At 46.8% G+C, this 13947-nt stretch overlaps 1 protein-coding gene across 1 annotated transcript in view; it reads right to left on the bottom strand.

Annotated features, from left to right (window-relative positions):
* Window positions 1-6280: 6280 nt before the first annotated feature.
* Window positions 6281-13947, bottom strand: part of NUCB1 (nucleobindin 1) — a 30369-nt gene continuing 22702 nt past the window's right edge. The window contains exons 9-13 of the mRNA XM_088455832.1: window positions 13670-13762; window positions 12044-12133; window positions 9211-9381; window positions 8061-8172; window positions 6281-7247 (exon numbers count right to left, since the gene is read on the bottom strand). Coding sequence (XP_088311958.1) covers window positions 7129-7247; window positions 8061-8172; window positions 9211-9381; window positions 12044-12133; window positions 13670-13762 — 585 coding nt within the window. The 3' untranslated portion in view covers window positions 6281-7128. The remainder of the gene's footprint in view (window positions 7248-8060; window positions 8173-9210; window positions 9382-12043; window positions 12134-13669; window positions 13763-13947) is intronic.

Below are 13947 nucleotides of genomic sequence, written 5' to 3' on the forward strand. Positions count from 1 at the left end.
CCGAGATCGCTGGAATGTGACCCTCCGCCCAAGACAGGATACGAGACACCTCCGACATCGCTGCCTGACTGCGAGTTCCGCCTTGGTGATTGATATACGCCACCGTGGTGGCGTTGTCGGACTGCACCTGTACCGCCCTTCCGTGAAGAGCGGGGCCGGACGACTGCAGGGCCTTGTATACTGCCCGCAGTTCCAGGATGTTGATGGGGAGAAGTGCTTCTTCCGCTGACCAACGACCCTGAAGCGACAAAGAGCCGGTCACTGCCCCCCAACCCCGGAGACTGGCATCCGTCGTGAGCAGGACCCAGTCCGGGATCCAAAATGGGCGCCCCTCGACCAGATGAGCTGTCTGAAGCCACCAAGCCAAAGATAGCCGAACGTCCGGAGACAACACCAGCACCTGAGAGCGGATCCGGTGAGGTAACCCGTTCCATTCTGATAGAATCAGCCCCTGCAGGGGCCGGGAATGGAACTGGGCAAATTCCACCATGTCGAATGTCGACACCATGGACCCCAGAACTCTCATAGCCGAATGGACCGACAGGCGGCAACGGCTCAGGCAACTGCGTATCCGCAGCTGTAGTGAGGCGACCTTCTCCGGAGTCAGGAAGATCCTTTGCTGACGCGAATCCAGCAGGGCTCCCAAATGAACCATCCGCTGTGATGGAATCAGAGAGGACTTTTTCCAATTTATCAACCACCCGTGTGCTTGCAGGCAAGCGATCGTCAGGTGGAGATGTTGAAGCAGTACCTCCGGGGAGCTCGCCAGCAACAGGAGGTCGTCCAGGTACGGCAGCAGCCGTACATTCTGGTTCCGAAGATGTGCGGCCATGACCGCCATAATCTTCGTGAACACCCTCGGTGCCGTGGAGAGACCAAAGGGTAGCGCCCGGAACTGATAGTGGTGTTGAAGGATAGCGAACCTCAGATACCGCTGGTGTGAAGATGCTATCGGAACATGGAGGTAGGCGTCCTGGATGTCCAGGGACACCATGTAATCCCCCGGTTCCATCGCCAGAATGATGGAACGTAACGTTTCCATCCTGAACTTGGGAACTCTGAGGAATTTGTTCAGAGACTTCAAGTTGAGGATAGGGCGATGAGAACCATTGGGTTTCTGCACCAGAAACAGAGACGAATAATACCCCGTCCCTCGTTGTGATAGAGGAACGGGAACAATGACCCCTGCTTTCAGCAAGGACTCTATAGCCTCCTGAACCTGTAACGCCTTGGTCTTGTTCTGAGAAGGACTTGTGCAGAAAAACTGGTGGGGTGGTCTGTGCCGAAAGGACAGGGCGTACCCCTGGGAGACCACTTCTCGAACCCAGGCATCCGTGGTGGTATTGTGCCAGCACTGGGCAAATAGAAGAAGTCGGCCTCCCACTCTGAGGTCCCCCAGAGGGAGGCCCGTCCCATCAGGCCGCAGGTTTATCTTCCTGCTTGGAAGAAGGGCGCCGAGCACTCCAGGCTTGCTTCTTGGGTTTAGAGGCCGTCTTACTCGCAGACTGTCTCGGGAAGGACTGACCTTTCGCCTTACCCTGAACCCGAAAGGAACGAAAAGCCGAACTCCGAACCTTAGCAGGCAGTGCCTCCGAAGGGAGGAAGGCCGACTTGGATTTAGCCAGGGTGTCCACTATTTTGTCCAAGTCCGGACCAAATAGTAATTCCCCATTGAAAGGTAAGGCCTCCAGACCTTTCTTTGAATCAGAGTCCGCTCTCCAGGACCGCAACCATAAGGATCGGCGGGCAGACACCGCTGCAGCCGATACCCGCGAGGTCAGCAGACTAGCATCTAAAGAAGCTTCTCCAATGTAAGAAGCGGCGTCCCTCATTTGTCCCAACAACGCCCGCTGGACATCCGGAGCGTCGTCCGGGAAGGTATCTTCCAATGCATTGGCCCACCCCTCAATGGCCTTGGCCACCCAGGAAATGGCCATGGACGGTCGGGCCACCGCCCCGGAGAGGGAGTAAATAGACTTTAAGCAAGTCTCAACTTTCCTGTCCGTGGGATCCTTCAGTGAGGATATCGACGGTAATGGTAAGGTGGCGCCCCGAGTTAAACGGGTGACATGGGAATCCACCGCCGGTGGAGTTTCCCATTTTTTACAATGTGCCTCAGGGAAGGGGTAATTAGAAGCCAACCGCTTCTGAGGAAGGAATCTCTTACTGGGCGCCTGCCAAGCTACCGCCATATGATCCGTCAACTGATCCGACAGGGGAAACACCGCAGAAGCCACCTTAGTTTTTTTTTAAACTAGGAAACTTCGACCTAGGAACCGGTGCCTCATCCTCTATAAGAAGAATAGCTCGCACCGCCCTAACTAGTGCTCGCACATTAATGGACGACTTGGTATCCATTTCCTGGACCGAGGCGTCCGAGTCAGTGTCATCAGGGACCTCCCCATCATCTGAGGAACCCTCTGAGTCCGATACCTGAGCAGCCCGTGTCATGAGTGGGCGTTTAGAAATCCTAGAAGGCATGTCAGTCTGCAACATTGACTGAAAAGCCGAGGAAGCGGCCGCCAAATTTTGCACGGAGTTGGAGAGCACATCCACCCATGGTGGAGGCGTCGCCATAGGGGCCTGAAAAGGTACCACAGGCTGCTGCAGCACAGGGGAAGCCTGTATATACATAGGCAACCCCGCATAGGGACCAACTGATTGAGACCCAGGAGGACTCCGCAATAACTGCGGGACACCCGGGGAATGGGGGATGGTCGGCTGGGGCACCGCCCTAGTAGGGAGAGCAGTCGGGACCGACAGACGGTCCGCAATAGACACCAGCACTTGAGAAAACATCGCCCACGGTGGTTCCTGCGCCAGAGAAGGTCTGGATGGGCCAGGAGCCACCTGGCATCGACTACACAGGCCATCCTGTGACAAATCCTCCCTATCTACTCCTGCAGAACAGCGTCCGCAGGAGGCCAACACCGGAGCCACTGAGCGCTCAACCTCCTCGTCTGACATGACAGAATATATTATATATCTGGCACCAGGGTAGAAGTAAAACGCACTCACCGGTGTGCTGAACAACAGCCCACAATATGGCACTGAGTAGCACACAACTGTATGTGACGGACCTCACAAATACGTGATCTATATAAGTGAGGTCAGTAGAAACGCCCCTCCCCCACACACCTGCAGGGCTTGTAGGAGAAGTAAAGGGATAGGTATAAGCTGACAGTAAGCGGAAAATAAGCACAGACAGGCAGCACTAGCAAAAAGTCACATACCATGCAGGAAGATATACTCACTGCACCTTTACACTACAATCAACCTGCCCAGATTCAGTGTCTGGGAGGGCTATAGTTGCTGTGTACACTGTCCTTAATCAGGGGAGAGGTACACAGGGGGACCGGTCCGCGTGCTCCCTGAGATCTGCGCTGCCACTGGGAAAATGGCCGCTGGAGACCTCAGAGGAGGAGTGGCCGAGGAATCTGCAGCTCAGCGACGCCAGACTGCGTGCTGAAAGGCGCGCTGAGCTGAGGGGAGGAGCCGCTGACAGGGAAGGCTTCCTCCCCTGGCTGGCCATTAACCCCAGGGATGCTGGCTTCCCGCTTGCCGGTTATCCCTGGTGGTCTAGTGGTCCTACGGGTTATGGGGGGGGCCCGCCGCCACTGCCAGCAGCCTCCGGTCTGTCCCCAGGACCGGAGGCTAAAGGACTGCATTTAAGGCATTCCGCGCGCCGCCGCTAGCCAGCGACGCGCGGCTTACCTGAATCCCCGGCGACTCCGGCAGCAGTCCTGGGAGGTAGACAGAGTCCGGCTAGTACGGACTCTGTCCTCCCGCTGCGATCCCCAGATCAGTACTGGCGTCGCGGCGCCAGTCGGGGATCAGAGCGGCAGCGTGGGCGTCTGTACAGACAGCCCTTCGCTGCCGTCTGTAGTAAAAATAGATTACAAATAAATAAAATTTAACTTAAAATAAAAAGCTTCTGGGGGCTGCTCCTGCAGCCCCCCTGCGCGGTGACCGACTCCGGCCGGGCACCAGCTTACACTGAGGTGCCTGTGGCTCGGGGGCGGGGTATAGAGGAGGACCCAAGTGCATCCTGGGAGCTAAAAGCTTAACTGTGTGGTGCCCATGGATCCTGTTCCAGCTATAACCCCAAGGTCAACCCTGTGGACCCCCTATGGACCCTGAAGTAGAAAATCAAATAAATCTTTGTCATTGTTTTATGTACTGTCTGAACATGTTGGGTCTAAAGCTAGGCACACACTATACAATTATTGGACCGATTTGCCAATAATCGAGTGATCAGCCTCATTTATTGTATAAACGATCGTTTTAGCGTTTCACTGATAAAACGGGTAGAAAACACAACTCATTCCTTCCATTATCCGATCTGTTTGTCAAAAATCTTGGTCTCAATTTCCCGATATGGAGCAGTGTGAGCATTCCCAGTAATCTGCCCATATTCCCTATGTTCTCCTGTCACTATGTTCTCCTCCTTGTTGTGGGACATATGCAAAATCAGTGATGTGGAAGAAAATCTGTAGCTTCTAAAAAAAAATAAAAAATGCATAATATGTAACATAGATATTGGGGCTTTCCACTGTCCCGAAAAAATAAATCTGACTGTGTATCTAGCTTAAGAGATGCACTAACAAAACTCTTCAAGCTACGTGTGCAAACGCTAGGAGCTTAGGAGATAACATTCCAGAACTAAATGCTATAGTGGGATGATCTGGACATTGTGGCTATTATGGAGTCATATCCTGGATACTCTCCCCAGCTGAACCTTGGTAACCTGGCCTTATCAGTCCACGTATCCTAACCCCCACCCTGACCCATATACACAAACACTAATACACAAACAGCCTTAACCCTCGACCCTAAGAATCCCCTTACCCTGATGCCCTAGCACGAATAACAAATTGATTGAACTGCGCAAGGAATGTTTATATGATATAACAATTGTTGCACTATGGTAGCACCTGTCAGAATAATGTAACAAGAACAAGACTTCTCTAAAAAATTCACAGTTTATTACATTTAATACATATATCTCACTGACATGACACACAGCACTAAATAAGTATATTGCACAAAAGCTGACTCTATATAGCCCAGTTAGTTCACTGGTCAAGAGTTAATATTATGTCAACTGAAAGCATGGAAACCCTAGAAGGCTATGGATGGCACATTATACAGGAATACTGAGCAGTGTATGGTGGGTTTTCAACCTGGATCAGACCCGTCTCTCCCATAGTTCCGAGGAGCTGCCGGGCGGACAGAACGGCGGCGGATGCAGGAGCGGGGATTAAGAAGTGTTTTTTTTGTACAAGCGGCACTACAAGGGCATTATATGGGGGCACTACAGGGGCATAACTATGGGGGCACTACTACAGGGGCATAACTATGGGGGCACTACTACAGGGGCATAACTATGGGGGCACTACTACAGGGGCATAACTATGGAGGCACTACTACAGGGGCATAACTATGGGGGCACTACTATATGATTTCCCTCCTTTCAAATAAGGGGGTAACATCGGTGTAGCTAAATATATATTGGGGTAAAAGGTAAAAGAGTTCCCTGACCCCTGTATTAGACCATTCCTAAGGTTGCTTTTTCTAAGCTTTCAGCTGATTCACTGTTGACCTGACCCAAATCCATCAGTCCTTATAAATTAATAACCAGGTCCATCCATATACAGGGGCAGTTGCTGCTGCTCATTCAAGATGAAAAACTGACCAATTTTCCAGAAAATCCCTCTACAGTTTTTCCGCCATTACAGTCCAGGTTTTAAGGATATCCATGCTTGAGCAGAGGTGACTTAATTAGTAGTCAATTTGAGTTAACCATCTGGTCTCAAGCATCGATATTCCTAAAGCCTGGACTGTAATGGCCAAGTTTGGGAAAGTCAGCTCTGGATGCTATTTTTTCTTTTTTTTTTTTTTTCATAAACTGCGCAATTAAAACTTTTTTGTTCACTTGTAGGTTTTTAGCCACATCACAAACAACTTCATCCTTGGCTTCATAAATGTTAATACAAAATAAAAATGTAATTAGAAGAAACCACTTCATCTAAAAAGAAACCTCCCATCTCCCTGGGGCTCACCCTGACCTCCTGGTCTGTGATCGCTGTTCCTCAATGATTGCAGCCTCTGAATACAGTGACACAGTGGGAATAGATTGGTTGTCACCACCATGTCTGCCGGACTGGCGACTCCTTCTTGCAGTTGAAGGTGGGCGCAGCCAGTTGTGTGTATAACAATATAATACAGGATTCCTTTCGCTTGTCAATAACTATATTGCATACAATAAACAGTAAAGACATTTTCGAAATGGTTTATTTATTAAGTGAAAAAAGAGTCATCATGAAATATTTTTGAAATAAAAGGTTCATTACATTTATTTTATTCGAAACAACGTCCATGGGCTGCGGAACTCGGCAGCCATGAATATCCGGTGGCTTCATATGTACTGCCGTCACCCAAACTGTGGTTGATTTCTGTTAATCTCAGTGGCCATACCTCTTCCCTGACCCTTTACGGGTAAGTACACAGCAGCGTTAAGCTTTGGGAGCACCCTCCATTGCTCTGGGTGGTAAGCACAACTCGCTATGTTGGTACACTGACCCTTCTCCAAATGCATGGTGCACCAAGGACAGAACATGCACTGGGATAGGGGTCCATGCGTACCAATACTGCACGTAACCTATAGTTTAATGGTTCCGTTTAAACAGCCTGCGAAGGTATCTAAAAGCAGGACAGTGACTTCATAGCTGCATCAGTGTGAGCCGGATGTCGCTATGAATCAGTTTTTTGTCGCTGTGACACACAATTTACAGACCTGACTTTCAGAGACACAACCAATGTAAAAATATATATGCACAGCAAATCCCTGCAGGAACGGGGCGCTAATTAAATAGCACAATGACAACGAAAAGGTGCTTTTCCGGGGAAATAAACGGACTAACGCCCCACATTATACATTACATCATTTTTTTAGTTTCTTTTTAAGTTTCTTTTTTTTCTTTTTAAAATAAAGATTCCCAATATGAGACATTTACCCAGGATTGCACATCCCTTGACTTTGACAATTCAGGGGAACGGGGGTATCAGAGCTCACGCAGGGGTCACAAATACTCCCCCGTCCTGCTGCAGTCGCCGCCCTGTAATTGGTTATTGGGTTTGCTGAACGTGCTGTTCCTGGGGGGGCTCATGGTCTTTATTTGCTGCTGGAGCGGCTGCTGGCGGGCCTGGGTGAACGTCTGATCCCGGATGGGGCTCTTCTGGTTTAGCTGTTAGAAATGAATGGGTTATACTATAGTTATAGCGAATACTGTGAAGCACTGTCTGATTGGCTGTATGAAAGCGCACATTTCCCATTGTATAACCGCATGAAAATGTCTGTGCTATATAATAGTGCTTACGAGCATGCCAATGATTATTGGGGCACTTGTGGCAGAATATGGTTTTATATTATATAAGCAACAAGTGACTCCGCTATAAGGGATGAGCGCGCACATTTTTGAGTTCTTTTGCACTGAAACTGATGCTTACGTCTTTGCAAATGTAGATCCAAGTTCTGCTGGGAGTATATAGCTTCGGAAACCGTATAGATGTGTCCACATACATCTATCCTCGCACTACAAATAACGCGGGAGCTCCGTGTGACTCAGCTCAGCGGTGCTGACCGTCTTTTCGTGCAACTTTTTACCTTCAAGTGCATCTTATTCGCACAGTTCTGCAAATAGGACGCACAAGCGGCTTCTGCTGATTAGAATGATATGCGGCATGCCTGTATTCTGTGTGTGTGACTGCGGAACGCTACGTTACAGTGTCAGCGGCCGTGACACAGCATGCAGATACAACTGCGTATGAAGGTATAAAGTCGCATGGAAAGACGCTCGGCGCTACAGAGTCACCCCACGGCATGGCGCGACTAGGCGGCCTGTTTAACGCACAAGGAGGCTAGATGTATGAGGACACATCTGTATGTATACATTACTTTCTTAAGGCAACTTATAAATGAGTATTTGCCAATTTTATTAACAATTGGTGGATAGGATCTTTTCTTTTTAAATTTCCAATTTAAATACGCTGCTAATTACCTTTGTCAGCATTTGCATGGGGTACTTCAGCCTGAAACTTCAGCTCCCCATTGGGGCCGGCTGGAGGAACCGCGTTCTGCTGTGACTTCTTCTGTTCCATTTGAATAACAGCCTAAAAAAACAAAAAAACCAACAGAACTCAGACTTTGCTGTAAGAAGATTGGACGTTGCCTGTAAACCTAGTTTCACTGTAATTGCCGTTTAGCTGTAGAGACACTGCCGATGTTGGGGCATTTATATGATCCGAAGCACAATGGTGCAAACAAAATAATAAAGTACATCGTACTTTTCAGTTTCTAAACTTCACTAGAAAAATGGCTGCTATAGATTATAACACCTGTTATCTGCACCAGTTCCCCCAGATATCTAATTTATATTCTGCCATATCTGAGATTAGCCTCTGTAAGATTACGTCTGGAGAGTTTTTGCTTTTAAAGACCAATTTTCTAAACAGTGAAATCAAAGTCTCCACGACTTTTGCGGTTTTGGCTACTGGATTTAAAAGGAGCAACAACATTACATAGAAAACATGCCTAGTTTTGTAGTGAATATGATTGCCCTTTTAAATCCGGGGGCCGAAACCCCTGAGGACTCAGCTGCAGACATTGCCGAAGTCTTCATAGACTGAGACTAAACAAGTTACCAAAATACAGACAGATCCAACATGGAAACTGATCTTGCAAGAAGTGTAAATATGATCATGTATGAAGGGACATTTATGGGGTGTTTATAACAAGAAAGAAGTGCGATTCTATTCTGTACGGTTACTTAGCTAAATACAGGCAAAATTCAGCTTGAAGTCTCCTTAAACTAGGACTCGTAGTGTTTGGGGTCAAAGCTCTTATTAGATCTTCGGGTTCCCATAGGTGCTGCCGTTCTGACTTTTGGATTGATTTTAGACCATGGAACTGGAAAATGCAGTTGAGCAATGGGCGCAATAGGACCATGTGTGTGGTCATCCCTCAACAATATTCATTTTGCCTAACTAGATCCAGCTGTAGAGGTTCCTGAGCAGCGGCATCTGTCTGATGGAAGCACACACAGTTTTGTAGAGATATGGGAACTCTGGGGCATGAAATGTCTATCTGATCGATGTGGGCCACCCATGTGGAACGGCTGAGTCTTACCGTGCGGCCGCCTGGACACTTACATGCTGGTACTCCTTCTTTTGTGCATCCAGCTCTATCTGTTTCTGCTGAAGATCTTCATGCTCCTTACGCAGCTCCTCTGCCCGCTGGTTTAAGGCCACTTCCTGCGCCGTCAGCTCCTGCTCAAAGCGCCGCAGCTCCTCCTCCGTGTAAATCTGGGCTTCGTCCACTGTCTGAATGAGAAAACGCAGAGAGGTCAGCGGAGCTTCTGCTGCTATACACACTGACACTAATAACGTAAGGGATTGGTATACTAGAGAATAAAGTGGTTTCACAGCGGCCTGGAAGTGGTCATCTGCGGAGTGCGCACACAGGGCCCGTGCGATCAGTATTTCAGTCCGAATGCCGGACAGATGGAAACTGGTATTCTGCTGCCTACGCTGAGTTGAAGTATCAGCCACTGTGGCCAGCTTTAGTAAATCGCCTTCAATATGCGCGATGCAGTGCACATCAATACGGTAGTTCCTAAATGGTGCGTTTTAATATACAAAATCAGTGCGACTTAGGGGTGATGAATGGTGCTGTTGCCAGGATACCAATGGCACATAGTGTGCATTGTCCTCACATCACCTCTACTTCAATCAACCCCTATATATATATCTAAGTGACCCCTGACAGCTTAGTCACCAGGTACCGGGTGCTACGATGCTAAGAGGATTATTGTTTTCTCCCCTTCAAAGCAGGTGTGTGTATATATTATATATATGTAGCAACAAGTACCGGCACTCTTGTAATTGAAGAGCACATAAATGAATATCTTGCTGAGGTGCTCATCCTGGGGCATAAAACCCCTCCACATATCCTTGTACAATGAAGCGGCACTCTGAGTCTGTATATCCAAGAAAACTTTTTACTGCATCAATACATCAACGTTTCGGGGACAATCCCCTGTCATCAGGACGGGGGATGGTCCCCGAAAACGTTGATGTATTGATGCAGTAAAAAGTTTTCTTGGATATACAGACTGTGAGTGCCGCTTCATTGTACAAGGATAGATATAGATAGAGATATATACACAGTCAGGTGCATAAATATTGGGATATTTACAGAATTTTCATATTTTGGCCTCTATTCACCACCACAATGGCTTTGAAATGAAACAAACAAGATGTGCTTTAACTGCAGACTTTCAGATTTAATTTGAGGGTAATTACATCCAAATCAGGTGAACGGTGTAGGAATTACAACGGTTTCTATATGTGCCTCCCACTTTTTAAGGGGCCAAAAGTAATGGGACAAACTAAACAATCCTAAATCTAACTTTCACTTAATACTTTGTTGCAGATCCTTTGCAGGCAATTACAGCTTGAAGTCTGGAACGCATAAACATCACCAGACGCTGGGTTTCATCCCTGGTGATGCTCTGCCAGGTCTCTACTGCAAATGTCTTCAGTTCCTGCTTGTTCTTGGGGCATTTTCCCTTCAGTTTTGTCTTCATCATGTGAAATGCATGCTCAATCGGATTCAGGTCAGGGGATTGACTTGGCCATTGCATAACATTCCACTTTTTAACCTTAAAAAAACTCTTTGGTTGCTTTTGCAGTATGCTTCGGGTCATTGTCCATCTGCACTGTGAAGCGCCGTCCAATGAGTTCTGAAGCATTAGACTGAATAGGAGCATATAATATTGCCCAAAACACCTCAGAATTCATTCTGCTGCTTTTGTCAGCAGTCACATCATCAATAAATACAAGGGAACCAGTTACATTGGTAGCCATACAGGCCCACGCCATGACACTACCACCACCATGCTTCACTGATGAGGTGGTATGTTTTGGATCATGAGCAGTTCCTTTCCTTCTCCATACTCTTCTCTTCCCATCACTCTGGTACAAGTTGATCTTTGTCTCATCTGTCCATAGGATGTTGTTCCAGAACTGTAATGGCTTTTATAGATGTTGTTTGGCAAACTCTAATCTGGTCTTCCTGTTTTTGTGGCTCACCAATGGTTTACATCTTGTGGTGAACCCTCTATATTCACTCTTGTGAAGTCTTCTCTTGATTGTTGACTTTGACACATATACATCTACCTCTTGGAGAGTGTTCTTGATTTGGCCAACTGTTGTGAAGGGGTTTTTCTTCGCCAGGGAAATAATTCTTCTGTCATCCACCACAGTTGTTTTCCGTGGTCTTCCGGGTCTTTTGGTGTTGCTGAGCTCTCCGGTGCGTTCTTTCTTTTTAAGAATGTTCCAAACAGTTGATTTGGCCACACCTAATGTTTTTGCTATCTCTCTGATGGGTTTGTTTTGATTTTTCAGCCTAATGATGGCTTGCTTCACTGATAGTGACAGCTCTTTGGATCTCATATTGAGAGTTGACAGCAACTGGTTCCAAATGCAAATGTCACACCTAGAATCAACTCCAGACCTTTTTACCTGCTTAATTGATAATGAAATAACGAGGGAATAGCCCACACCTGTCCATGAAATAGCTTTTGAGTTGATAGTCCCATTACTTTTGGCCCCTTAAAAAGTGGGAGGCACATATAGAAACCGTTGTAATTCCTACACCGGTCACCTGATTTGGATGTAATTACCCTCAAATTAAATCTGAAAGTCTGCAGTTAAAGCACATCTTGTTTGTTTCATTTCAAAGCCATTGTGGTGGTGAATAGAGGCCAAAATATGAAAATTCTGTCAATGTCCCAATATTTATGCACCTGACTGTGTGTGTGTGTGTGTGTGTGTATGTATGTATATATATATATGTGTATATATATATATATATATATATATATATATATATATATATATATATATTTATATATATATATTTATATGTATTTATATGAATATATATATATTTTTTTCTTTTTAATGAACACCCCTCACTCACCTCCCAGCCCCCAGCCTCATTGTACTCCTTCCTTTCGGTGGATTTCAGGAACTCTTCCAGCGTCACCAGGCGATCATGATTTGCGTCCACCTAAAAAAAACAATGCGCACTCTGATTATCACACGTTCCCACATACTCCTATGTGTATTAAGTTACAATAAAAATAGAAAATATCAGCATAGAAAGGAAAGTATATATCCCAGCTAGGATCTGAATAAAGCAATGCTGTGTGGACTGTAGATCTTTCCTATAACCTCCGCTACAGAGATGAGAGACAACAACTTATGTACTAAGCTTCCAAGGGAGGCGCTGTCAGTGTCAACACCGATATACATTAGTGCAGTGTAATAAGGGAGGTATAGCTCTATACTGAGCCTGTGCGAGACCTGCTGGCTATTTAATGTCACCCGGTTTTACGTTTTAGGTCATCCACCTTTTATTGTTTTGACATCAGTTATCCCAGGTATAAAAAGCCCTGGAGAGTTCCTAATGTTTCTACGCCTCCAGGATTAAGTTAACACTTGATGGAATTAACCAATATAGAATGAAATGTAGCCCCATGTGTGCACTAGGAACCAGTGACATGACTGAGGCACGGGGCACAGTGCGTCTCTGTAGTGCCGGTAACGTTAAACAGTTTCAGGATGGCGTCACTCCAGGGAAACAAAATTATAATTTTTTTTCCAAACAGTAAATGGTAGCGGATGTCTCCTGTGATAAAAGCTATAAAGGAAGGGACACATTTCCCCCCCACACACACGAGCAATTCAGCTACAAGGACTTAGCTGGTTCCCCGCAGCAACACAGCGCTTGCGCCAGTACTTACAATAAATTAATCTCCGCTGATGAGACGCGTGTGTTCTGAGAGAGAACCCGAGAAAATCAGGCAAATTAGCATCGTGTTTTGGAAAGCAACTAAATGCGAGTACAATGGTCTCCAGAACACACACGTCAGGGGTATCATGATCACAGGTCATCTTGCTGACAGATCATCCATGTAGACATGGTCCCTGTCCACCAATCATACCCAACGCATTTTGTTTTATCATCATTATTATTGCTTCTTGGTGGGCAGGGGGTGTTCTTGGAATGCAACCCCCCCCCAGTAATAACTGATATTGCGACCCCAATAATAACTCATATCACGTCGTGCCCATCACAACAAGATGTGTACGGTGAATATGGTGCGTTCTGATTTTTGTCTGCATTACCCATACTAAAGGCGAAACGCAAAAGACGTCCGTTATTTAAAAACGTCCCAGTGATCACTTGGCTAAGAACCGTACCCTCTGCCGCGTGACTGCGGCCAGCAAGTGACAACAAGATCACCAGCCTGCGGTGCGCACCCAGTACTACCAGGTGATCAGGATAGAGGTAGGTGCACGTTAATCCCCAATAAGAGTCCTGTGGGTTAAACCATTCACAGCCCAGCTCAGCTTCTGTTCTCCCTCCGTCTCTATATGATGTTAATACAATGCAGTTACCCATTGTCCAACGTACAATACCAACTCATCACTGATTCCCTGGTACTCTATGCATAGCTTCCTAGGAGCTGTGCAGCAAGTTATGTGCAATGTACGTTTATCATGATCCGCCCTTTCATTGCATTATTTACGTCGTTCATACGTTTTTCATGACGTGCTCGCGCATACGCAGCCTCTCCTCTTCCATCTCCACCATGTCGTCTTCTTCATTCTTTGGGTCGTAGACTTTCTCCAGCTAGATAGAGAAAGGAGCGAATGTTACACACTACAGGCCTGACGTCAGATTAGGGGCTTCCTATCACAGTACAGCCTACAGGGTCATGTGATCAGCCAACGTAAAGCGCATCCTGTAACAGTCACTAGTTATACTTCTGATAGACACACACACACAGCAGGGAGCCCCGGGGACCCTATTAAGGC

The sequence above is a fragment of the Taudactylus pleione genome, unplaced genomic scaffold, assembly GCF_031769625.1.
Source record: "Taudactylus pleione unplaced genomic scaffold, aTauple2 ptg000672l, whole genome shotgun sequence".
NCBI classification, from domain to species: domain Eukaryota; kingdom Metazoa; phylum Chordata; class Amphibia; order Anura; family Myobatrachidae; genus Taudactylus; species Taudactylus pleione.